Source organism: Mastigoproctus giganteus, chromosome 11 (assembly GCF_048544385.1).
Source record: "Mastigoproctus giganteus isolate SK-2022 chromosome 11, ASM4854438v1, whole genome shotgun sequence".
Lineage (NCBI taxonomy): Eukaryota > Metazoa > Arthropoda > Arachnida > Uropygi > Thelyphonidae > Mastigoproctus > Mastigoproctus giganteus.
The window spans coordinates 168,437,090-168,461,692 of record NC_143585.1 but is presented as its reverse complement, the minus strand read 5'-3'; the positions used below and the strand labels follow the sequence as shown (position 1 = coordinate 168,461,692).

Here is a 24,603-nt window from a genome sequence, read left to right as displayed (position 1 = left end):
GACAGTAGTGGATCGAGCAGGGCTGTAGCGATATTTCGTGGATTCCACTCGCTGTGTAAAAACAATTATACACTGTTGGATATAGGTTCATTATGGGAACTATTCCAGGGATCTATCCTGAAAACAGCAAACGCTTGCTCAAGCCCCGCACTCGTGTGGGGTGGGAGCAAGCGTTGGATGGAGGTCTGGTTTCATTTCGACAGCTATTGCTGCCTTATTGGGTAGCAGTTTGATGATCCACTGACGGTTTCACTTGCAAGAGGAGACTAAATGGTATGTAATAAGCTTCAGATCGTTGAGTCTCGTTCCTCCACCCTGGGTGGCTCCCCCACCACCCACTTTCAACTCCCACCCTCTGACCAGGATGGGTGTCCTGTACCAGGGGTCAGATCAAGAAAACTTTCAAATCAAGCGAGTGCCTCAGCGATTTCCCCCCTCTGTTCTCTGCTCCTTTTATCCCACCCTCTTCCTGTCTCCCAATTATCTCCTTTCCAATAATTTTTTTGGGCATCTCCTTGGATGCCTAGGCTACACCAGTATTCACCCCGCCAGAGCTTTTTCCTCTCTTAATGTGTCCTGGCCCGTCTCCCCGGGGCGGTGATGGAAACTGGGGGATGATAGTAGCTCTCCACAGTCCCCCAGGCTAAGTGGCCAGAGGAACAACACAACCCAACCCACACTAATACTTCGCAAAACATACACCCTGGCCTTATATAGAGTATTGTATTCTGCACAGGTAAAAACGCGGAGTTGGGGGAGACCCCCGGTGCTGCCAGACAAAAAAACACTGTTACTATGATCGATATCTAATCAGGAAATGACCTATGTAATTATTTACCTGTGCATTTGTAGTGCGCAGAATTCTCAAGGTGGAATAAATATCACAATGTAATTACGCTATTTACCTACGTTTACACAGGTCACTTAGGAAAAAGCCGTTTGCTTCGGGTTTGAAAATTCATGAGGAATATTGTTGCATCCCAAAGAGTTGGACTGAAATATTTACAAACTATATAAATATTTAAAATATTTACAAACTGTATTTACAAATAAACAATATTCATTAGTATACAAAAACGTTACAATGGAACATCAAATGTTAGACAGGGAAGCATGTGGATGAGGTTGGTGAAGGTTATGGAGGCAGTTGTCAATAATTAATTGCATTTGTAGTGACGTAATTGCCTCGCCGTTTTCTCCCATTGGCTCGAATAAATATCACTGGGAGGAAAACTTTTTTAATGTATACAGAGACAATGATATTCTTGTTCCTTTTCTCTTACCCATTCCAAAAATTCTTTCCTAAAATAGTCTCCAGACCTGTACGCAGCGCTCAAGAATACGGCTTTATAAAATGGCATAATCCTCTTATCTCTGCTGGCCTGTATATTCTGGGAAACACACACCACATGAGCTGCCCTGGCTGCCCCTCTGCACTGCTCAGAGAACTTCTTATCTAACCGGACATTGCATATCGGAAGATATTGAAGATAAGCCCCAGGGCTAATCTTGGGGACACTGATAAGCATAATTGTATTTTGGCCGACAATTGAACTCGGAGGTTAGCTTTAATTTCTGTACAGTTTATTGTTGTGTGCTACTTTGCATTTTTTGCTTTGATTGAACGAGTTGCAAAAGCTGAGATTAGCGGCCCGTCGTCTGGGGCGGCCGCCCCAGACGACGGGCCGCTGGTTTGTGGAGATTCCACTTTCCGGTTGAACGGGCCAGAATAAATTAGTGAGGAACAGAAGGTTTCTGGAATATAAATTTAGCATTTCCGTGCCCTTCAGAGATAGTCCTAAGCTCTGGGACTCCAGTCCGTTTCACTTGGGATGGGGATTGTTTTTAGTTGGTGTTTTAGTTTTTTAATAAAATTCCATTTGAGTTAACTTTGGATTAACAGCTTCTTGCTCTTCGATAAGTGTAAATAGTGTATATATTTAGCTTTTGTCATTGTTGGCACTAGCTTTTTAATTGTACATATTGTGTTTTATTTATACAATGTCCTCTTCTAGTGAACTAGATCCGATGGAGGACGAGGTGACTTTGGCAGCCTCAGAGTTGACAGAGGAAGAATGTGAAGGAACTAACCAAGACATCCTCACACAAGTACAGGAAAGGACAGTAAAAGAAGTCTTCTCTGGGCGTGCCCTGGCCAGAACTCTAGTGAAGGGCCGATCATTGTCGCTCGCTGGAACTTCAGAAGTGACTCAGGAAGATCTAAGTGCACCACAGACGGCTAATGCACAAAAAACAAGGAAAAAGAAAAGGTCTAAGGGTGACTCAGATGTAAGTGTTACAAAGAAATCCCAGTCCAGAAAAAAGCAAAAGAAAGATGAAAGTACTTCTATAACAACTGAATATGAAGGATTTCAAGATGTACGAAACGTAAGGAATAGATTGAAATATTATTTGTGGGATAAATGCAGTAATGTTCCTGCAACATCGATACGAAAAATATTAGACAGTGGGATGAACTAGAAATGAAAGCTCACAATGTTTATATAGAAAATATCGCACTAAAAGAAAAAGTTAAGAAGAGGAAAAGGTGAAAAAAAGATTCCTGTGCATCAGTAGCAAAAAAGCATGTTGATGATCAAGATAAACCACCAAAAATTGTAATTTTGAAATCGATAACTGATAAATTTAAAACAAGTGAAGAAGTGAATTTGAAAGAAATTAGACCTATGCTCAAAGATACGAAAGTTAAAAATATAAGGCCTATTCGAGATCGAAGAGTCATTCTGGAGGCAGCGACTGACAATGATATTGCAAGGATCAAGGGATGTTCTGGGCTAGGTGTTTTAGGCCTAAAATGCACAATTCCAAGGTCAATGTTACCAAAAGTTGTCGTCTTTAATGTGGAGAAGGAGATGAAGAAAGAAGAACTTCCAAAAGAAGTTCTTCTTTCTTCATCCCCTTCTCCATATGGTTAAAGAACTTTCTTCTTTCTTCATCCCCATCTCCATATGGTTAAAGAACTTTAAAGACATGGGAATGTCTGAAAGCAAATGTATACAAGGTATTGAAGTTCTATCTGTAAATAAGACCAAGGGAACAGACACTGAAAATTGGGTACTTCAACTTAGTACTAGTGTATGGAAAAGAGCAAAATTAAGAAGTAGGTTCTTGATTGGCTGGTCTGCTTGCAGATATAAAGAAATTTTTCCAGTCACTCAATGCTATAAATGTTTAATGTATGGACATGTGGCGAAATATTGTAAGAAGGAGACGCATTGTGAACACTGTGGAGAGGTAGGACATACCTTCAAAAATTGCACAAATAAGAATAAGCAGCCAGTTTGCTGTAGTTGTGAGAAAAATCTGGTGGAGGTGGGCCATGTTGCTGTAAGTAAGGATTGTCCTGAATATAAGAAAGCATTAGAAATATACAAGAAAAAAATAAATTATGGGTGGAGGCATTAAAGTGCTACAACTAAATGCCCAAAGAGCAAAAAGTGTGGCTTCTCAAATAAACTATGTAATGGAGGACAATATTGCAGTGCCACTCTTGCAGGAGCCTTATGCGGTCCACGAACAAGTACGATGTTACCCACAAAGGTATAGAGTGTTGTCCGAGGGTGATTCGCCGAGTGCGGCCATTATAGTTCGAACACCAGACGTAGTGGTTACAAAAAATTTGACACTATGTAATACAAATGCTGTTTGTTGTGAGCTTATGGGCGCATTTGGTAGAGTCTACGTGGTGACATTGTATTGTCAGCACTCTGGTAACATCGAACATGAAATTGAGTACTTGGAAAAGCTAAAAAGACTGCTGGGTTCTGAGGGAGTTGTCATTGCACTTGATTCTAATGCTAACTCTCCACTTTGGGGTGGAATGAACTCTGATGATAGAGGCACACAACTTGAGGAGTTTATTATAACTTCAAACTGGGAAGTGTTGAATATTGCAGGACATCTGCCTACTTATAATACAGTGCATGGTCAGTCTTATATCGATTTTACTCTTGTAACTGGCTCGGTGAGGAATGCAATTGAAAATTGGAAGGTTATGGAGGACTACACAGTGATCATAATGCGATTCTGTTTACAATAAGATGCCAAGATCAAAATAGAATTTAGTATAATCTGGATAGGTTTTCTGTTAAAACTGTAAAATGGCCAAGATTTGACGAAATTTATATGCAATTAATTAATGGCATTGAGTGGTTAAAATTAAATATGGAGGAATATGTTAGAAAATTAACTGATGTGACAATTCAGTCTTGTAATAATAGTATGAAGAAGATGTGTGTAGCAAGCAGACCAGTGTTTTGGTGGTCTGAAAGATTCTGTTCTAAGGAAGAATGTAATGAAGCTAAGAAGACAATGTCAAAGACAGCGCAGATTGGGTAATATTGATATTGTGATAACTTATGTGCAACAATATCAAAGAAAAAGGCGTGAATATATAAATGAAATTAATGAAGCTAAGAATAGTTGTTGGAAGTCGTACGTCGAAGAGCAAGGAGCTAGAGATCCATGGGGAACGGTTTATAAATTAATAAATTCAAAAAAAGAGTATAGCGAACATAACCACTACAGTTGGTACTGAGTGCAATTAAACCTTAAATTGGAAGGATACAATGAACAGAATACTGGATGATCTCTTTCCAAGTCTGGATGAAAATGAAAATACTCTAATTCAGGAGCAAATGAAAATTGATAATATGCAATACTTGTCTACCAAAGAGGAAAGTGATTTTACGCTTGAAGAAGTGAGTCGTGCTATGGATCAGGCAAAGGATGGTAAGTCGCCGGGCTTAGATAAAATTGAAGTGACTGTGTTGAAGAAGGCTTTTATGCTGACTTCACAGATAATATTAGAACTGTACAATAAATGTTTTAAAGCGGGTGCTTTCCCTAAGAGTTGGAAGGAGGCACAAGTAAAGTTATTAATAAAAAGCACGGATAGACTGCTAAATGAAACTGGGGCATATCGATCCATTGCTCTCCTATCAGTAATGGGAAAAGTTTATGAAAGACTGGTTATAACCAGATTAATGATTATATATGAAAATATGTCTATGTCCTCAGAAAACCAATTTGGTTTTAAAAAGGGAAAAGGAACTGAGGACGTTGTGTATAGACTAACCAAAGCTGTTAAGGAGAGTGATGCAAGGTATGTCCTCCCGGTATTCGTGGACTTTCATGGAGCCTTTGACCGACTCTGGTGGTAGGGCATCTTAGCAAGAATAAGAAAAATGGAATGCCCAAACAGATTGTACAGTGTAGTAAGGGACTACTTTGATAATAGATCCATACTTGTTAAAACAAGATATGAACAAGTAACAAGAAGGATCTACAGAGGATTTCCGCAAGAGCCCCTTTGTGCCAAGGTGATGGGCCCCTTTGTCTGGAACATAGTGCTTGATACCTTCTTGGGTAAAAGAACTGAAGGATCAGAGTGCATAGCGTATGCGGATGATGTTGCAATTTTAGTTTATGGCGATTCTAGGCTACAATTAGAAACTAGGGCAGGTATAGCTCTAAGTTCTTTGGAAGAATGGAGCAAGCTTAATAAATTACAATCTCTCTCTGGGCAAGAAGGTACAAATGCTATTGAAAGGTAAGCTAAGTGCAAGCCGACCTCCCACCTTGCGGCTGGAAAGGGGGTGCTGTTCGGTATGTAACAGTGGCTAGATATTTGGGCCTGCAACTTGAGGAAAGACTTCATTACAGAACATGTGAAATATTTGAAGAATAAAATAAGACTCTTGTACTCCAAGCATCGAAGGGTTATACGGACCGATTGGGGGATCAAAGGTAGAGCATTAACACTATTATACCAATGCTTATTCATACCAATTGTGACCTATGCCTCAGGGGCTTCGGTACATAGAGTTGAAAATGTAATGATACAAAAGTACTTAGTTCAGGCTCAAAGATTTGCATTATTAGGAGTCACTAGAGCATGTAGAACTGTTTCTTCTGAAGCCTTGCAGGGAGGATGCCAGCACCGTACGAAGTACTATTGAAAGGCCTAATATACCTCACAAAAAACAATGTGAGGAAGACTATATTGGGTATTACGTCTTGTCCCAGAGATGGATATGTATATTCAAAAATTGATGTCAAAGAACAGAAGAAAAGGATAATCATAGATATCCAAATTAAATGGCAAGAATTGTGGGCTGCCACTATTAAAGGCCGGCAAACATTTTATTTCTCCCAAATGTTGGGATAATTAATACAAGACAAAGACCTTGGCAGCAATTTGGGCTACAGGCGACCTTCATTTTAACTAGTCATGGTCTGAATCAGAAATTATTTGAGTTGAGATTACGAGAAAATGGTTTGTGTACATGTGGAGAGAGCGAAACATCAAGCACGTTATGCTAGAGTGTTATCAATATGTGGCTATTAGAGTAAGATTGGAAAGAAAAGTTGGAGTCTTGGATGGAGATTGTCTTGGTACCTTGTTCACTAGTAAGGAAAATATAAACTATTTTAATGAATTTATCAAAAGTGTTTTTAATAGAAGGAAAAGATTGCAAGATAGTGGAAGCTCGCCTCCTCGAGGCAGGGGCGGTAACTGCCCTGATTAAGACATATGGAGGAATCAAAATATATTATTACTCAGGGCAGGCTAAGAAGCTGGAATTGTTTAAACTAACTTATTTTAACAGATATTTATTTAAAGTATACCCAGTATAAAATAAAATAAAATAAAATATTTCCAGAAGCTTTCGGAACTCGTGTCCCTTTCTCAACTGACAGAATTTTTGAATACATTACAAGCAAAGTGTGGCACGTTACTCATTCGTCATTGTTGTAGCACGGACGTGTGCTGCCTTGCGCCAGTGATCATCCATCAATAAAACGGTTGTCTCCAGGATTGGATGTATACGCATGCCTTTCTGGCGATTTAATGCCTTAGGGTTGTTCATTATGTTTAGTGACTCTAGCCATAGGCGGTGGCGAAAGTGTCGCGCGTGGTCCACTATCTCAAAGTCGCGCTTGGGGTCAAGATCGTGGTTGGTAGCCCAAAAATGTTCTGCAAGCGCGGACTGGTCAGTTTCGGCAAGCCGGATTGCTCTGTCGTGTTCCGTGAGGCGATCCTGGAGACGTCTCGATGTCTCACCTACGTAGCAACTGTTACAGGCCCTACAGGTGATACGGTACACTACATTGCTGCGTAAGACAGGTGTGACAGGGGTCTTCACACTGGAGACAAGTGAACGTAGGTTCCTACCTGGTAATTGTACACATTTTATGTTGTAACTTCTCAGGATCTTCGAGATACGTCCTGACACTCCTGGATAGTACGGAATGTAGGCGGATGATATGCCGACTTGCTTCGGAGGTCTTGGGTTGGAAGTAAGTTCTTGTGCCTGTAACAAGCATCTGTTTAGTACATGGGATGGATAACCGCATCTGGTTAAGTCCGCCTTCACACGGGAGATCTCGTTACGTCTAATTGTGTCGGTGCTGGAATGGCTCCAGGCCCTGGAGAACAGGGTGCGGGCAGTGCTATTGAGATGGCTTGGAGCGTGGCCGGACCCGTAGTTGGTGAATTGACCGCACCACATGGGTTTGCGGTATACTGAGGTCTCTAGATGTGGGCCTACGCGATGCACTAGCACGTCCAGAAACGGGAGCGAACCGTCCACCTCTGATTCTACGGTAAACTTGATGAAATTGGATAGAGAGTTGAGGTATTCTAGTAGTACCGTTTCAGAACCACGTGGTATTATGGTAAAAATATCGTCGACATATCTACACCACGTTGTAATAGGTGTAGGTGGGTTCTGGTGTATCTGCTTCTCCAGATCTTCCATGGCGATGTTAGCTACTACGGAACTGACAGGGGCACCCATAGCAGATACACCAGAACCCACCTACACCTATTACAACGTGGTGTAGATATGTCGACGATATTTTTACCATAATACCACGTGGTTCTGAAACGGTACTACTAGAATACCTCAACTCTCTATCCAATTTCATCAAGTTTACCGTAGAATCAGAGGTGGACGGTTCGCTCCCGTTTCTGGACGTGCTAGTGCATCGCGTAGAGCCCACATCTAGAGACCTCAGTATACCGCAAACCCATGTGGTGCGGTCAATTCACCAACTACGGGTCCGGCCACGCTCCAAGCCATCTCAATAGCACTGCCCGCACCCTGTTCTCCAGGGCCTGGAGCCATTCAGCACCGACACAATTAGACGTAACGAGATCTCCCGTGTGAAGGCGGACTTAACCAGATGCGGTTATCCATCCCATGTACTAAACAGATGCTTGTTACAGGCACAAGAACTTACTTCCAACCCAAGACCTCCGAAGCAAGTCGGCATATCATCCGCCTACATTCCGTACTATCCAGGAGTGTCAGGACGTATCTCGAAGATCCTGAGAAGTTACAACATAAAATGTGTACAATTACCAGGTAGGAACCTACGTTCACTTGTCTCCAGTGTGAAGACCCCTGTCACACCTGTCTTACGCAGCAATGTAGTGTACCGTATCACCTGTAGGGCCCTGTAACAGTTGCTACGTAGGTGAGACATCGAGACGTCTCCAGGATCGCCTCACGGAACACCACAGAGCAATCCGGCTTGCCGAAACTGACCAGTCCGCGCTTGCAGAACATTTTTGGGCTACCAACCACGATCTTGACCCCAAGCGCGACTTTGAGGTAGTGGACCACGCGCGACACTTTCGCCACCGCCTATGGCTAGAGTCACTAAACATAATGAACAACCCCTAAGGCATTAAATCGCCAGAGAAGGCATGCGTATACATCCAATCCTGGAGACAACCGTTTTATTGATGGATGATCACTGGCGCAAGGCAGCACACGTCCGTGCTACAACAATGACGAATGAGTAACGTGCCACACTTTGCTTGTAATGTATTCAAAAATTCTGTCAGTTGAGAAAGGGACACGAGTTCCGAAAGCTTCTGGAATATTTTATTTTATTTTATTTTATACTGGGTATACTTTAAATAAATATCTGTTAAACTATGGACCCCAGTACTCCAGGCCCATTTGTCACTACTTATTTTGTTATTATTATTATTAATAAAATTTACTTATTTAATTAGAAGTTCTGAAGCCATAAAATATTAAGACCCCAGCCACGGATGTGCTGTTGCACAGGGAGTGGTGGGCTCTGGCTGCTTAAATAGAATGCCCTGAGTATAGTACCAGAAATCCATACAGCTGGTACGTTAATCTGGAATTATTGCTACCCTAAGAAGTACCTTGCATTTGACAATATTAAACTTCAATTGCCACTTCTAAACCTGTCTGTCTAGACCTTGTTGCAGTAGCCATACGCTGGTTACTGTGATTAACTACCCTGCCAACCTTCATATCATCTGCATACTTAAGCCTAATTAACGTCACCACATCGGATTTAGCTTGCGCTGTAAAATGCTTCCTTTCTGTTGAAAAACAGAAAACTTTGGTGATGTGATCTGTTTTTGATGATGTGCTGCTGTTAATCTGGGTGTGTTATTTATACAATAAACTTTCTGTTTGAAGTTCGGAAACAAAAGTGCGTGCACGCGTATTTGAAGATTGATTAACCGATGCCAAAACAACTAGACATTAAAAGCAAAATCAACTTAACGAAAGAGAAACTTACCTTGTTTAATCGTGGGTGGGATGCGGTAATCTTCACTTTGTGAGCAGCCTGACTTCGAGTGCTGAGATCCAAGTGCTCGAAACCAAGGGCCAGATGCTTCTGGGATTGCGTGCGATATCCCAGTAAAAGTCGACTCCACACGAGACTCCTTTGTGGGTGGATGAGTGGTGCCTTTCAATTCGAAGGATCTGATTGGAAGGTGTAGGCGGCCGTAAATTTCGTTCGTAGCGGAACGTCCTCGGGAGGCGCCTGAAACACGCAACTCGTAAGATAGGCCTCTACGAGCGGCGTCATCCCAGTTAAGCGTCATCTCGTGGTTCAGAACCCTCTGCAGTCCGTTGGTACGTGGTATGGAATGTCACAGTCCTGGTCGGGCACACGGTTTTCGCAGATATTTCGTATCCTGCGGGCAAGGGCTGTGAGGATGCGGCAACTGTAAACGGTACTCCTGGTAGGTCAACCGTAAATGTTTTGACAGATCCGCGTGTGTTGCGGTCAAATGATGATGCAAACTCACTTCGTATGATGTTACGACTGTTGAAGTTGATGTTCATCGCGACCTTCGTGTCCTGATAGCTGTTACCGAAAGTGTAGGTGACAGATGTAGATCTGACAGCTCTGTACGACGAGTTCATTTCTACAGATCCCGTGTGGTGGGTTTCGTTGTATCTGTGGTTGAAATCCACCGAGATTTTTCGATTGCGGGCCCACGCAGACTCAAAGCTCATTCGCCAAAGACCGCTGACAAATTCTTGTTGTATCTTAACGGACATCTCCTGGAATCCACTCAGAGGAATGTTCAAATTGAAGTCTCCTTCAAAGTTCAATAAGTTCTGATAGGTGTAAATGGTTCTGAACGTGCTTACCACATCGGTTGGATTTTTGTAGCTCATCACAATATCGTATCGCGACCGATCCCGCCTCATGAAACTCATACGTAAATCGTAGTTTTCATAGCTCTTAAAAGGAGTTACGAGGGTAATCTGGCTTTCCAAATGACTTCTGCCATATTTCAGGCTGCCGGCGAGATCTATTTTATTCGTATGTCCCCATTCGTATCCAGCAGAAGCGGAGATCTCTCCCGGTTTACTTGAAAATTTACTGGACACGCTGAAACTCTTCTGAGGAAGTGACAGAGTGACTCTGGAGATGACAGATGTGAAATCGGGACTATAGTGGACATTGGCCAACAGACCGACGGAGCTATACCGCTCACTGGGAAGTACTAGCATAATGGATAGATCTTCCACACCGCTGCTGCGACGGAATTTGCCAGAAATGGCCGCGGCTCTGAGAGCCTCATGAGAAGACTCAATCTGTACGCTTCCTGCTATGTCCCGGAACATGTTATTGTGGAATTTGGTGTCCACTCGAAGCATGCGCAGAACATTAAATGGAGTGTTGACAGTGGCGAAGGCTTCAAAGTCATTCCATCTGGAGAAGAATAAGATAAAACCAGAAAGAGATCGGTTAGACAGAGAGAAAATAAAGCTGGTCAACAAAATGAAATTTTTTTTTCACTTCTCAAAGATTTAAAGAAATTTTTCTGAACCAGTTTCGCCCGGTGATTAATTTGTTTTCTTTTTTCCATAGCGGACTATTTCTAGCAGGTGTAGTTTTTTGTAATACGATACGAGTACTGATAATGTCAGTACTCGTATCGATTTAATTACTTAACAACATACATGAGACTGGCTATAGTTATTCCACTTTCACTTTTAAACCCAATGCATAGAGTTCAAATAATATAAACGTAGTACCCTGTTTAAAAAATGTAAGAAAAATAAATATGTACAGTATTAATATAGGCCCTGGGTGCAAAGCGTTTCTTGGCCAAGCGATATCACTGTTTCTCAAAGCGTTTTCTCTAAAGAGCTTCTCAGTGAAAAATTCTATTTTTCTCTATTTATAAATTAGAGTAGCTCCGTTGCACTACAAGTAGGCAGAGGTCCAGAATGGAAATCTACTTTTCTGTTTCTTTTTCTAGCAGTACTATCAAACTAACTCTGTCACCTGTTGTCTCTCCGTGGCAGTGCCGCAAACCTGGGTGGTGAAGCTAACTACCAGGGGCCAAAAGGATCATCAGGGACTGTGACAACTTTCCATTGATTTGCATCAACTCGATGATGATTTAACCGACCGAAAGAGACCGAAGACGGATGTTCTACTCCTCGAGTAGAACATCTAAGTTCTACTCGAGGAGTAGAACTTACCTGTAGAACCTTCCTGTCCACATCGCCATTTCTCATACAGAAAGGCTTGAAAGCGTAGCTGGTTCTCCTAGAATGGTGCGAACACTGAAAAGTGGCCTCCTTAAGAGGTTGGTTGAGACCATCAGCCATAAATACTCCGAGTCTCTAATCAAATTTGTAGAGACTCAGTTAGCGTGGTCCCCACATTCCAGTGGTGTTATGTGGAGTCAAGGTGTGACGGAAACAATGATTAAGAATTGTTTCACAAAAGGTTTTGATAAAACGCCAATTAACAGCGATGAGAGGGATGAACTGCTACAAGACATTGAGCAATCTTGGGAAGAACTGTAAGCGAGAGGTTTGATCAGTGGAGAAATTGATCTTGAAGAATCTTTAGGAGTTGATAACGATGTCATAGTAACTTACTCCAATGAGTGCAACATTAAACCTTCCAAACAAATGTTGGCAGCATTTGAAACTTTTCGTCGAGGCCTTCAGTGTGGAGAAAATGTGCCAGAAAATATATTTGAGTGCTTAAACAAATGCGAATATTTTTTTAAACGATGTACAGTAAAATCCAGTGTATAACAAAAATAACCAAATATTTACCGACATACTTCTTAAAAGTATACTAATATATTGTGCGTATCATATAATTAGTAATTCCTTAATATGTGATATTAATAACTTAATTGTTTTAAAATGTTAGAAAATTTATTCATTCCCACTTTTTCTGATTTATTTCTCATCTTTTACTATATTTCTGAATGTTGAATTACAGTATTTTTTTTTTTCATAGTTGTAAAGGTCATATTTCTTTATAACGAAATTTATGTTTAATGAATTTGGCGAACGATCAATTTCGTTATATGGAAGTCCGACTGTGTGTGTGTGTGTACACAGTGACGCCCCAACATCCGATGGTAATTCGTTCCACAAAACCCATTGTATGTTGAAAATATTGTAAGTCGAAACCCATTATACATTTATATCCTGTAATTCGTTCTCCAATAACACGTTAAATAGGTATTTCTTACATGTTATACTTCATTTTTACATTAAAGTTTGTGTTTTATAAAGATTATTTAATAAATGGTCATAAAATATCTTTAAAAAAAAACACAAACAATAAATTAACATTTAACTTGGTACGCAATTCAACGCCGTCCGTTGAATAGGTACTATGCAACGATATTTAGAGTAAGAAGGCCGTTCGAAGCGTGCGAGGGAGGTGGGGGGGGACAACGACAAGGAATCGGATTGCTGTTAAATAAATTATGAAACTATGCCTCCCCCTCCCCTCCCTCGAGCGCAAGTGTCCGCCTGTAGTGTGCTTATGTCATCCGTGAGATATATATATCACCTGTAAAAGAACTGACTTTCTGTATTAATGTTCCGTTAATTTTCATCGTGGTAAAATCAATTAGTAGGTCAAATTAGAGAAAAGATAAATGACTTTTTCTCTAAATTAACCGAGTAGGAGATTGTTGTCACATAATGTAAACACTAAATAGAAGTACAGTATACAAGGAAACAGTCTCAACAACTCGTGGGGAATTATAGTCACGTGATGTGTGATCGCGTGTCATTTCATGACATGTGGGTGATCCTTATGGAGCGTTTTGGTCATGTTTGAGGCGGTGGCCTGATCGTGGCTGATCCCTGCCACTTCATTGTGGTGCTGCGGTTGGAGGGTTACCAGGTTCTTTTTATCTGACCAGATCGCCTCCGTCCGGCCTAAATTTATTATTCCGTTATGTCTGCTGTCAAGGGCCATCAGGGTGGGAGCAAAAGGCATGATTTTGAATCCGATTATAATGCGATAAAGCGAATCCTATAATTTTTTCCCTGAGTATGCTGGCCCTTCAACTCCCGCATATCGAATTCTCTAACTGTACAGCCGAAGGAAGGATTGAGGGGACAAACCACGTTTCGAACGAAGTTTTGACTTGTATTTCCTGTTTTCTAGAATCAGTGGAAGATTCCTCCACTGATTCTAGAAAACAGGAAATACAAGTTTTCTAGAAACAGTGGAGACATCAGCGTGACCGAACATCGCTGCAGTTTGAGGATCCACCTTAAAACGGATTAGTACTTTGCAGAGAGTGATAAACCGGACGTGATTGCCTTAGATTTCTAGCAGAAGGATACCTGGAATTAAAGCAATGCTGTAGTCGCTGGTTCTTCCGTTCCGTGCAGAAAAGGCCTGGGTTCGGAATTTTTATGGCAGTTTGGCCGATTTAATCGATTTCTTTCGAAGACTGAAAATTTCTTTTTTCCATGAGAAATTGAATTTTTCATCTACCACACGCAGTTACCAAAATAATGCCTCATTAGGTTTATTTGCTTTGGTGGAAAATCTGAAACAGTCAAATCCCAAACTGGTCTTCTGTTATTTCTTAAATTCTTTGTTGACAGTTCTGTTTGTGTAAGCACTTCTAGATGCTTCATAAGGCTCGTTCAGTTTTATCGAAGAGGCAACAATTCGCAATTATATAATAAGAACTCTCAACCATCTGAGCTATTTTTTCTTTGGCTGATGCTATTGCGAGCTTCTACTAAAGAAATTTTTGACTTCAATGGGGTAAGATATAAATAAATATAATCTTTATTGTGTACAAAGGATGTATACAATTTACCCTTCACGGCAGGAATGCCAGGGGCCTCACATTGGCTGGTGTCCAAAGGCCTTGAGGACGGGGCCCACATCGAAGTTCGGGTTCATCCCCCAGGGCCAACAATATAATACATTTCACTTAAATTATTCCCAATATTCATAAAAATGTTATACAGTATTTTTGACATTATATAACATATTATACAGATATCCTATTTAAATTTATTATACTGTGCAGTTTGCCTGGTTGAGTGTATGTCATCAAGAATCTCCCTCCGGTATTTGCGGTCCTTGACAAATTTGTAGAGGTCGCCTTCGATTCCTTGGACTGTGATAAGCATCTGCTTGGGGAGAAAGCGGTCGCTAAGGGCTAGTCTGTTATGGTTGGCTATAAGGGTTGGAGCTGATCTCAGTCCGGGTTGAGGGATCCTCCAGCTGCACAGTTCCCATATGTTTGGCTCCGAGATTATTCCAGTGGTCATTTTAACAGTTAGGGTGAGGCGTCTTTCCATTATAAGATTTGGCAGTCGGGCAAAGTTCAGTGCGGTTGCCATCGCAGTTGTTCTTTGCTGGGGTGGACGATGATGTTTATATGTGACCCAACGAAGGAGCCAGTATTCGGAGGAGTACACACGCTTGATATTCGTGGGGGCTGCAGATGCCCATATTTCTGAGGGGTATAACACGACGGAGTATACAGAGGTGTATACGTACCGCCGAGTCACATCGAGATCCTTAACGTGAAGTAGTTGTTGTTTGGTAATCCACCGCATTTTGCAGAATTTTGTTATGAGCTTGTCAATGTGGGGCTTGAAGGTCAGTTTGCAATCGAAAACTACTCCCAAGTCTGTATGTGTATTTACCACTGGAAGGAGAATGTCATTTAGAGAAACTTGGACTTCAGTGGGTTGGTGCTTCAACGAAAAGACAATTTGGGCTGATTTTGCAGGATTAATAAGTAGTCCAAATTGATGGAGATAGGATTCTAAGTCGTGTAACTTTCGATTGATCTTTTCATTAATTTTTGAGATATGTTCCCCCGGGTTAATCTGGGTGTGTAACTTAATATCGTTAGCATAGCAAATTATGTCTTCTCTCTCTTGAACAAACGGAATAATGATTGCAGTAAATAATGCTCCGGAGAGGACTCCGCCTTGGGGAACTCCTGCAGTGATTTTCCTTGAGATTATATCTTGATCCGCTGTAAGAACAATGATTCTGTCTGATAGCAGGGTTGTGATAAACCACAACAAGTCACCTTTTATATGGAAGTAATTTTCTAGGAGGTGAACGAGTGAGGGAATGCTGATTGAGTCGAAGGCAGCTTCCAGGTCGACATACGTAACAGCAAGTTCTGCTTTGGTTTCTAGTGCACTGAGAATGGTGCTGGTTATGGAAGTTAAATTGGTGACTGTGGATCTTCCGGGAATGGCATAGTGAATTTGTGGGGGTTTGTGAAGATCGTGAAGTCTCTGATTAAGGATGAAATACAAACCGTCTCGATAGCAATAGTATGGTATTCTTAATGGATCGCAGCATCAGTTCATGAGGGAGAAGTCTCGCATAGCCAGTCTAGTAAAAATATCATGATGAAGTCGGTCGTAAAAACATTACCTTGATTTCAATAAAGCTTTTTTTTTGTTCCTCACGAAGGGCTGTTATAGAAACTTGAGCAAACTGGAATTAATGGGAAGATCTTTCTTTAGATCAAGGACTGGCTAAAAGATAGGAGACCGAGAACAGTCACAAATGGACATGCGTCAGGGGTGGACCAGTGTGGCAAGCGAAATCAGTTAGGGATCAGTTGGGACCACTTCTCTTTTCTTATCTTCCTTAATGACGTTGATGAGGGAGTGCAGTGGAAGTTATGTAGAACCAGGCCATATTACTTAGAAATGAAAAATCGGTTGCAAAAAGGGCCTAAAAAATAGCAAATGCATTTTAATGCTTATAAAATGTAAGATTAGACACGAAATCCAGGAGTTTCCAGCTAGGAGGGGGGAGTGCAGTTAAATGTGGAGCGGAATGAAAAAGACGTCGAGGTTATGATTCAGCCAGACATGAACTTTCTGTTCAACGTAAACAGATGGCTAGGAAGGCCATGACATCAGATCTGGCGGCCACACTTGAAAAAAAAAAAAAAAAAAAAAAAAGACAACTTCTAGAAATTCGTCAGAGAAGGGCAACCATATTGGTGATGAGTGCTAATCGATGTCCATATGAAATTTGGACATCGATTAGCACTTTATTTTCCATCATCCCATTTCATGTGGCCATCGATTACAACAGCTTAAAAGTGCAGACTGCATTGCTTGGCTACTATCTTGGTGGGGTGGGGCAGGGAGAAGGTTTCTGTTAGAAGTGTATAAAGCCCTGAAGAGAATCAGCAAAATGATGGGGAGGGAGTTACATTTTTACTGACAGAAGAGAAAAGCACCAAGGGACACAGATAAAAAATTTAGCGAGTAAGAGAATCTCAAAGTTTACTTTTGGGTAGCGCGTTGCTGTAGATCATCATGCATGCATGCAGTCAGTTCATTCCGAACTGCCTGCAGACTTGGTCGAGCGTGATATTTTGGTAGTGCTGAAATTGGAACTGGATAACCACTTTTTGGCGACGGAGAATGTACGAATGAGACTTATTTTTTTGGCAGATGCAGAAAAAGCTCCCGCATCATTTAGCCATCACACTAACACTAAATCGATTGCACACACAATGCTACTGATTATAATTTTATTGAAACTGATTGAGAGTTAAGGTTGGACAGAAGTAATTCGCTGAAAGTGTACTTACCCGTTTCCTTTCATGTTGCCGGCAATGCGGAGCTCCTCTTTGGGCGTTGATATTGTGAGAATGCCTTCCATCGCTTTCTCGTTGTCGTTCTTGACGGTGCCGCTGACAGAGAGCGAATGAAATCCAAGAAGTGGGCTTTCGACCTTCATCTGAGCTTGCTTTTCAATGCTGTAATCTTTGTAGCTGCCCGTCAGAGAGTGTCGGGAGTCGGGCGTGAACAGAGTCAGGGTGGCTTCCATGTCCTTGTTGTTGCTATTGATCAACTTCAGCTCTGTGGTGAGCTTGCGGAAGGGCAGCATCGGACAGGTGAGTTCCACTAAAGCTGTCGTCTGCCTGTTTCTAGCGTCGTACTTTACCTTCAATTGGTGAGTTTCCGATGGCGTGCCGATGGTGAACGTGCCTTCGATGTTTCTGTTCCGTCTGTTGCTGTAGGTGACTTTCACCGTCATTTCTCTGTCCGCAATAATGGGACTCTCGAACTTGACCGCGATCTCAAAGGGCGTGTACCTGTGAGTGATTGTCATGCGGTGCAGATTCTGGGCGTACTGAAGAGAGAGTGTGGCTTGCAAGTTGTCGATGTAATTAACGTCTGTGAGAAAGTTCAATGCACGGCCGTAAAGCAGACTGGAATCGAGCTTTATTTCGACTCGAGTTGCGCCTGTTTCTACTTTAACGGCAGCACCGAAACTGTGTGTAGTCGAGGGCGTTGCGCAGCTCAGTTCAACCAAAGTAGTGGAACGTCCGTCATTGTTAATTTTGGCGGCTATTGTGATGGAACTGTAGTCCACATGCGGGGTCTTGATTATCAGTTTCGCTTCAAAAGGCTGGAAACGATTGTTACTTACGATTCCAGACAAAGAGTACCTCCGAAGGGGTGTTTGAACGACCATCTCGCTTTCGTATCCGTGTCTGGTGGTCTTCAGTTCGCCCGTGATGTCAAAATTCTCGATGCCTCTTATGGGGGTGGTGAGACTCAATCTCCCATTGATCAGTCTGCGATCGTTCTTCAAGTTTCCCTCTACGCCCATCTCGCGATAGTCGGTGAAAGGGGTGTTCAGCTTGATCTTCCCCTCCACGTAGCCGTCGTCGGGATTCTTGAACGACACCACCAGATCGGCTTTACTCTTTTCCCATTCCAGAACTGAAGTGAGATCAAACTGACGCTCCGCGTTGTAAACGGTAAACGTAAATTTGACATTTCTGAACGGGCGGAAAGGAGAGTTGAAATAGACACTGATGTCCGTTGGGTAAACGCTGTAGTGGACACGTGCAGCGAGATTTATCACTTTCCTCGCTCCCCACTGGAAGTTTCCTTCTGTCTGGAGACTTTGACGTTCACTCATCAGAGCGCCGTTGAAAGAAATTTCTTCGTACGGATGGAAGGGTGTGCGGAAGAGCACGTTCATTCTACCACCAGTGTTGGCGGTTGTTTCCAGTTCGGCAGTGAGCTCTATCTTCTTGAACACATCCCACTGGTAGAAGCCGCCGAACGTCTTCTTGGCGCCTTGCTGGTCTGTCTTTAGTTCCATAATCAGCACTTCGTATCCAGGGAAGGGGGACTTCACGAGCCCCTTCAGAGTAACCCCCGTGCTCCTTTGGTTGTACTCCCCGTTGACGAGAACTTTGCTCTCCGGAGCCCACTGGCCGGTCACTTCCCCTAACACATAATCGCTTTTCAGGATGTACTTCGCCGAAGCCGTTATTTCTTTCGCTTTCTGGAAGGGGGTGTCGAGGGTAAGCCTCAGCTGCAACCCGTTGTCGTCGCTGTCCATTTGACCAGACAGTGCTATCTTCTGTGCGTCCCATCTGCAGGATACGGAAGCGGATTTCTGCTCATCCTGGACATCGTAATTTCCGGAAACAATCACACTCTCGTAGTCACGGATGGGAGTGATGGCAGCGATCTCCACTTGCCCCGACGAGTCATCGCGGAAGAGAGAGCCTTTCAGAGACATGGTGGAGTCCCGGTCATGTTGCAGAGCCACCTGCGCCGTTTTCTTGGCGTTAGAGATGTCATACGCTCCCGACAGACTGAAGAAATCGTAGTCCGGGATGGTGCTGGTGAAAGTGATCTTTCCGTGCGCGCGCTGCTGCCGGGGGTGGAGAAAGAGGCTGCCCTCCATTACAGCTCTATCTTCGTTCCACTGGAGGGTCAACTTGGGTTTATATTCGCGTCTGTTGCTTTCATACGATCCGTCAATGCCAAGCGATTTCAGTTGCTCGAAGGGGGTTGTCAGTTTGATAATAACCAAACCGTTGTTTCCGTGCTCCGGGCTGCTGTCGAGATATTGTCCGGACAGCTCAATTTTGTTGGCCCTGTTCCACTCCACTTTAGTGTTGTGTTTGAGCTGGCCAGAGCCTCCCTCTTGGTTCACGTTCACCTGCAGAGCATTCAGCGTACGGAAAGGGGTAGAAACAGCGAGTTCGGCGTTAAAGTTTAAGGGGTCCACGACTTTCATTTCATGGGCAAGGGTGACGACGCTCCTGTTCTTGTTGGCTCGAATGCGAGTGGTGTATTGCAGATCCCTCCTGTTGTGGACGATGGATACTTTCATTTCCTCGAAGTTTCTGAACGGGGTGGTGATGAAAAGAGTGGATTCGTAGGCGAACGAACTGTAGTCCTCACTCCGACTGCCTGTGAGAATAGCCGTTACCTTCTTACTTCCGTAACTGAGGTCTACGGTTGTGCGGAGGTTGTGTCGAAGATTATGCAGCACGTTCAGTGACACAACGTCTAGGCCGTTGAGCGACGAACGGAAGACGGCATTAAATTCGATGTCATTCACAGAAATCATTTTCCCGTTGCTCTTCAAATTGATCACTTTGTTGTAGGGCAGTTGGGCGTCTGTGACGACTGCAAAAGTGTTGTCGTCAGCCCGCAGGTTTCCTGTTATCTGGAGATTTTCGTAGTGGCGGAAAGGACTCGTGAAATATATTTTTCCGTCTAGGACCTGGCTCCTGGACTCGCCTTTTTTGGAACGCGATAACCCAACGCTGACTTTGTTGTATCCCCAGTTGGTTTCTGCGTTCGCCGCGATGGCCTTTTCGTCGCTGTTGTACGTGATTCGAGTCGAAGCGGAATCGTAACCTCGGAATGGGGTGGTGCACTGAGCCGTGAAAGCACACGCGTAACCGGCTCTGGAGGAGCGGTGCTTGCCTTCCACGTCGACGGTGATTTTCTTCGTAGGATCCCACTGAAGTTCGCCTTGAGTTTTGAAGAATCCTGGGGTGTGGCTATGCACGAGGGTGGCAGAAATCTCGCGAAGGTTTCTGAAAGGAGTAGTGAAGTTCAGACCACCACGTAGACCCGTTAGTGTGATGGAGCCTTGCAGTGTGGCAGCGAAATTTCTGTGTGATCCCAGGAGCAGTTCTCCTCTGCTCGACAACTCCGATGGACCGCTGTTGTGTGTCACCCCCAGAGCGATGGACTCGTAGCCTTTGATGGGCGTCATAAACTTCAGGCTGGCGAGAAGGTTTTTCCCGTTCCGGTTGCTGTCGAATTTACCTTCCGAAGACACCGTGACGAAGTTCTTCCGCTTCCATGTGGTCACTACTTCGCTGTTCCACTCTCGCAGGTTTCCGCTGTGACTTACTTTCAGACCCGAGCTTTCATAATCCCGAAAGGGAGTGGTGACGGTAATATCTCCCATTATCTGGCTGTTGTCACGTGTGAGAGCGGTGTTGGCATCGAGGCTGAGGGTGACCTTCCTGCTGGGCGCCCATTCAATCTCCGCCTTGTTGTTGGTTTTGAAGTTGCCTCCAAAGAGTTGGCCGTTCTTGGAGGTGGAGAACGAGCCCCTGATGGTTCTGCCGGGAAAGGTAACACTCACTACCCCTTGATGTCCCGACGAAGGACTCCGTATTTCTCCTTCAATGGTGACTCCGCGAGAAGGGTCCCGGTCGGCATCCCATTTCAGGTCAAGGGTCACACCGCTTAAACGTTGGGCATTTTGCAGAGAAAGCTTGGTCGTCACGCGCTGACCCGAGGCATGCATGAGGTCGACGTTGGCATTTATTTTCTCTCCCTCGTACTGCAGCATGGCATCAGCTGTGTAGGCGCGTTCTTGGCAGTTCAGCTGACCCTTGATGCGATGGTGCGATAGAAAATCGGTGGTGTACTCTGCATTCGCTCGGTATTTCTCGTTCCCGAAGTTGGCTTCGCCAAGAACTGTATATTTCCCTGCAGAGACATCTAGGGACGTGACTAGCGTCATGGGATGGTGCCCAGGGAGTCTGACTTCGGCATCTGCATCGTGCTTCAGTGTGTAGCGGTCACTTCGGTTCTTGTAGTTGAGAACTGCTGCCGCATGCCGACCTCGCTGCCATTGGGTGGTTAAGGTGGCTCGGTATTCTCTGGCTCGAACTTTCTTCACGTCGGTCGTCAGACGCATTTCCCTTCCGGGATATTCCAGTTGCAGGTCGGCTCTGAGCTGCATGCGTTCGCTCGTGTCCGCCTTTAGGTCGATCAGTGTGTTGATCTGCTTCCCGGCAGCGTACTGTATGTTAACGAGGTTTTTGAGGGATGAGTCTGTGTTCTCGTGCCTCATGTTGAGCACGTAATCGATGTCTCTTTCCGGGTAGAGTATTTTGAACGTCACCGAGGCTTTGTTATTAGTCGGCGTCCCTTCGTAGCGTACGATCTCTTGAAGCGTGATTTTGTGGACTCGCCTTCGTTGGCTGTCTCCCACGCTGATCTGCAACGTGTTCTCTATGTGGCCCGTGGTACTCTGCGTCTCCCACGAAAGAACGCTGTTATATTGCGGTAATGCTGTGGATTGAAAGTTCACGACTCCCGTATACTTCGTGAGCGAACTAGCTGAAAGATCGCGGAACTTTTGGCTCAAGTCAATTTTCTCCCGACGTCCCTGCATGAACTGGTAGTCCACGGTAAGTTTGCTGGACATACTGTCGCCTAATTGGGTATAACCTTTGACCGTAGTGTCCAGCAGATAGGAGTTCAGGGTCAGCTGGCCTTCGTATCTCTCCTCGCCTTTAATGTCGATGTCACCTGAAAAAAGGATAGCGTGTAAGTCAGTGAGAATGTTGACGAAATTAACGAGCACAGAAAACTATCTCCCATAAAAGGTAGGTTCAATAGAAATTCGTTTCGAGCATTTTCGTGCATTGGGTTATCCCGCACCATGTATTGATTGATTTTATCATTAGCGCAGTAGGCCGATGTGGGTCTTTAATGCGATTAAGAGCCGCATGCGACGTCATCATCCACGCGTTCGGATTTTAAGTGCAGGCGCAGATGATAATGAAACAAACTTGCTTCCTCCACTCATGAAACCATTCGTTTCATCAGCAAACAAAAAAATTGCGCGAGAATGGAATTCCTCTGGACATACTGTCGCCTAATTGGGTATAACCAAATCAACCTCGTCAGAATCGGCTGAATGGGTCACAGGCTCTCAGACGACTTTCCATTGAACCTTCCCTGTATATTTATGTTAAACATGAAGAGTAGATGAATTAACCAACAACAAACTACACAAGTTCAACTGAAGCAAACCAGGTCTGCAATACCCTGTATTATGGATCTTCTTTGGTTCGGTGTTCCGTGGAACTCACATATCCTACAGCAGATAATCTCCTAAAATATAAACAGGCACAAGCACTAGGTAGGTATACCGAGTAACAAGCCAAAAAAACTTCCTGGATCCAATTTACTTCCTCAATAAATAGAACAACAAACACGCACATAATATGGAATAAAATACGAAAAATGAATGAGAAAAATAAAAACCAACCATCCGTAGTATTACACTGGAATGGAGAAAGCATTAACGAAGCATCAAAGATAGCCAATATATTAGGAGAAATTTTTGCCAAAGTGTCTTAAAAACAATCTTACCCTACAGAATTTTCGATCTATAAGGAGAAGAAAAAAAAATTAATTTTTACACCAAAAGGATCGAACCCTATTGGTTCGATCCTTTTGGTTCGAACCAATTACATTACATAAAGCAATATCACAAACAAAACCAAGTGCAGTTGCACCAGACAATATACACAATGATATGCTTAAACATCTAAAGCAAAAATAAGTAGAAAACCTTCTTAAACTGTACAATCGCAAAGATTGTACAGTTTAATTCTATAATCTTTGATTGTACTAGAAAACCAATATCCTGAAGGCGCCTCCGTAGCCAGGTGGGAAGGCGCAGCAGTGCGTAGCACACGCTTTTTGATTTGACCGGGGTTCGAGCCCGTCACCACCAAATACGGAGGATGCGGAAAGGTCAGGGAATGACCACCGCATATTCCCGGAGCAATATGGCCTTAGTTGCTAATGCTCCTAAAAACCAAATAACAAACAAACAATATCCTGAAGCGTGTATTAGCTTTCCAAAAACCCAATAAATATCACAACAACCCAAACTACTATCGACCGATAGCCCTCACTAGCTGCTTAAGCAAAGTTATAGAGAAGATAATCAACAAAAGATAAGTCGGTATTTAGAGACAACCAACTGGTTCAAGAGTGTGCAGTGTGGGTTTAGACATAATAGATTCCCATTAGATCCGCCTTGCACGAATACAAGCAGACATAAGAGATGCAATTATAACCAAATCAAAACATATGGTTGCCGTACTTTTGACACAGCATGGAGATACGGTGTACTACACGACATCGATGATATAGGTCTAGGGGACATTTACCTCTATTCATCCAAAATTTCATGAAAAATAGAACATGTCAAGTTAGAATACGGAACACCATGTCAAAATCATATAAACAAGAAGAAGACATTCCCCATGGGTCGGCGCTGAGTGCCATACTATTCGTCATAAAGATAAATAGCATCACAAACAACTGCCACCCACAGTGCCACATGCATTGTATGCAGATGGCTTCAGTATTTCTTATCAAGCTCAAAATATTTAAACAGTAGAAAGGCGTAATCAGCAATAATTGGGCTCAGAAAAACGGGTTTAGAATTTTACAACAAAAACAGTCTGCGTACATTTCTGTAGAAAACAAAATTTAAATCCTGAACTAACGCTGCACGGTCACATAATAGCAGTTAAGCAAAGTGTAAAATTTCTTGGACTCATCTAGACAATAAGTTGACCTTCGTAGAATATATAACACAATTACGAATAAAATGTATGAAACAACTCAATATTCATAAAGTCTTAACACCGTATCTTGGGAAGCAGACAGTTATACTCTGCTCAACCTTTAAAAAACACTAGTAAGGTCAAAAATAGATTATGGATCACCCGTTTATGCATCGGCGAAAAAGAGCACCCTCAAAAGGTTACACCCGATTCACCATAGTGCTGTATGAATAGCAACAGGAGCCTTCCGCACACCTCTACATACAATCTCTATAAGAGGCTAATGAACCACCACAGTTCTTCAAGAAACAACAGTTGACACTACTATATGCATA

At 43.1% G+C, this 24,603-nt stretch overlaps 1 protein-coding gene across 1 annotated transcript in view; it reads right to left on the bottom strand.

The window, feature by feature from the left end:
* Positions 1-24,603, bottom strand: part of Apoltp (Apolipoprotein lipid transfer particle) — a 168,578-nt gene that overhangs the window by 78,937 nt on the left and 65,038 nt on the right. Inside the window, exons 19-21 of the mRNA XM_090384611.1 lie at positions 17,201-22,208; positions 9,903-11,031; positions 9,598-9,768 (exon numbers count right to left, since the gene is read on the bottom strand). Coding sequence (XP_090240737.1) covers positions 9,598-9,768; positions 9,903-11,031; positions 17,201-22,208 — 6,308 coding nt within the window. The remainder of the gene's footprint in view (positions 1-9,597; positions 9,769-9,902; positions 11,032-17,200; positions 22,209-24,603) is intronic.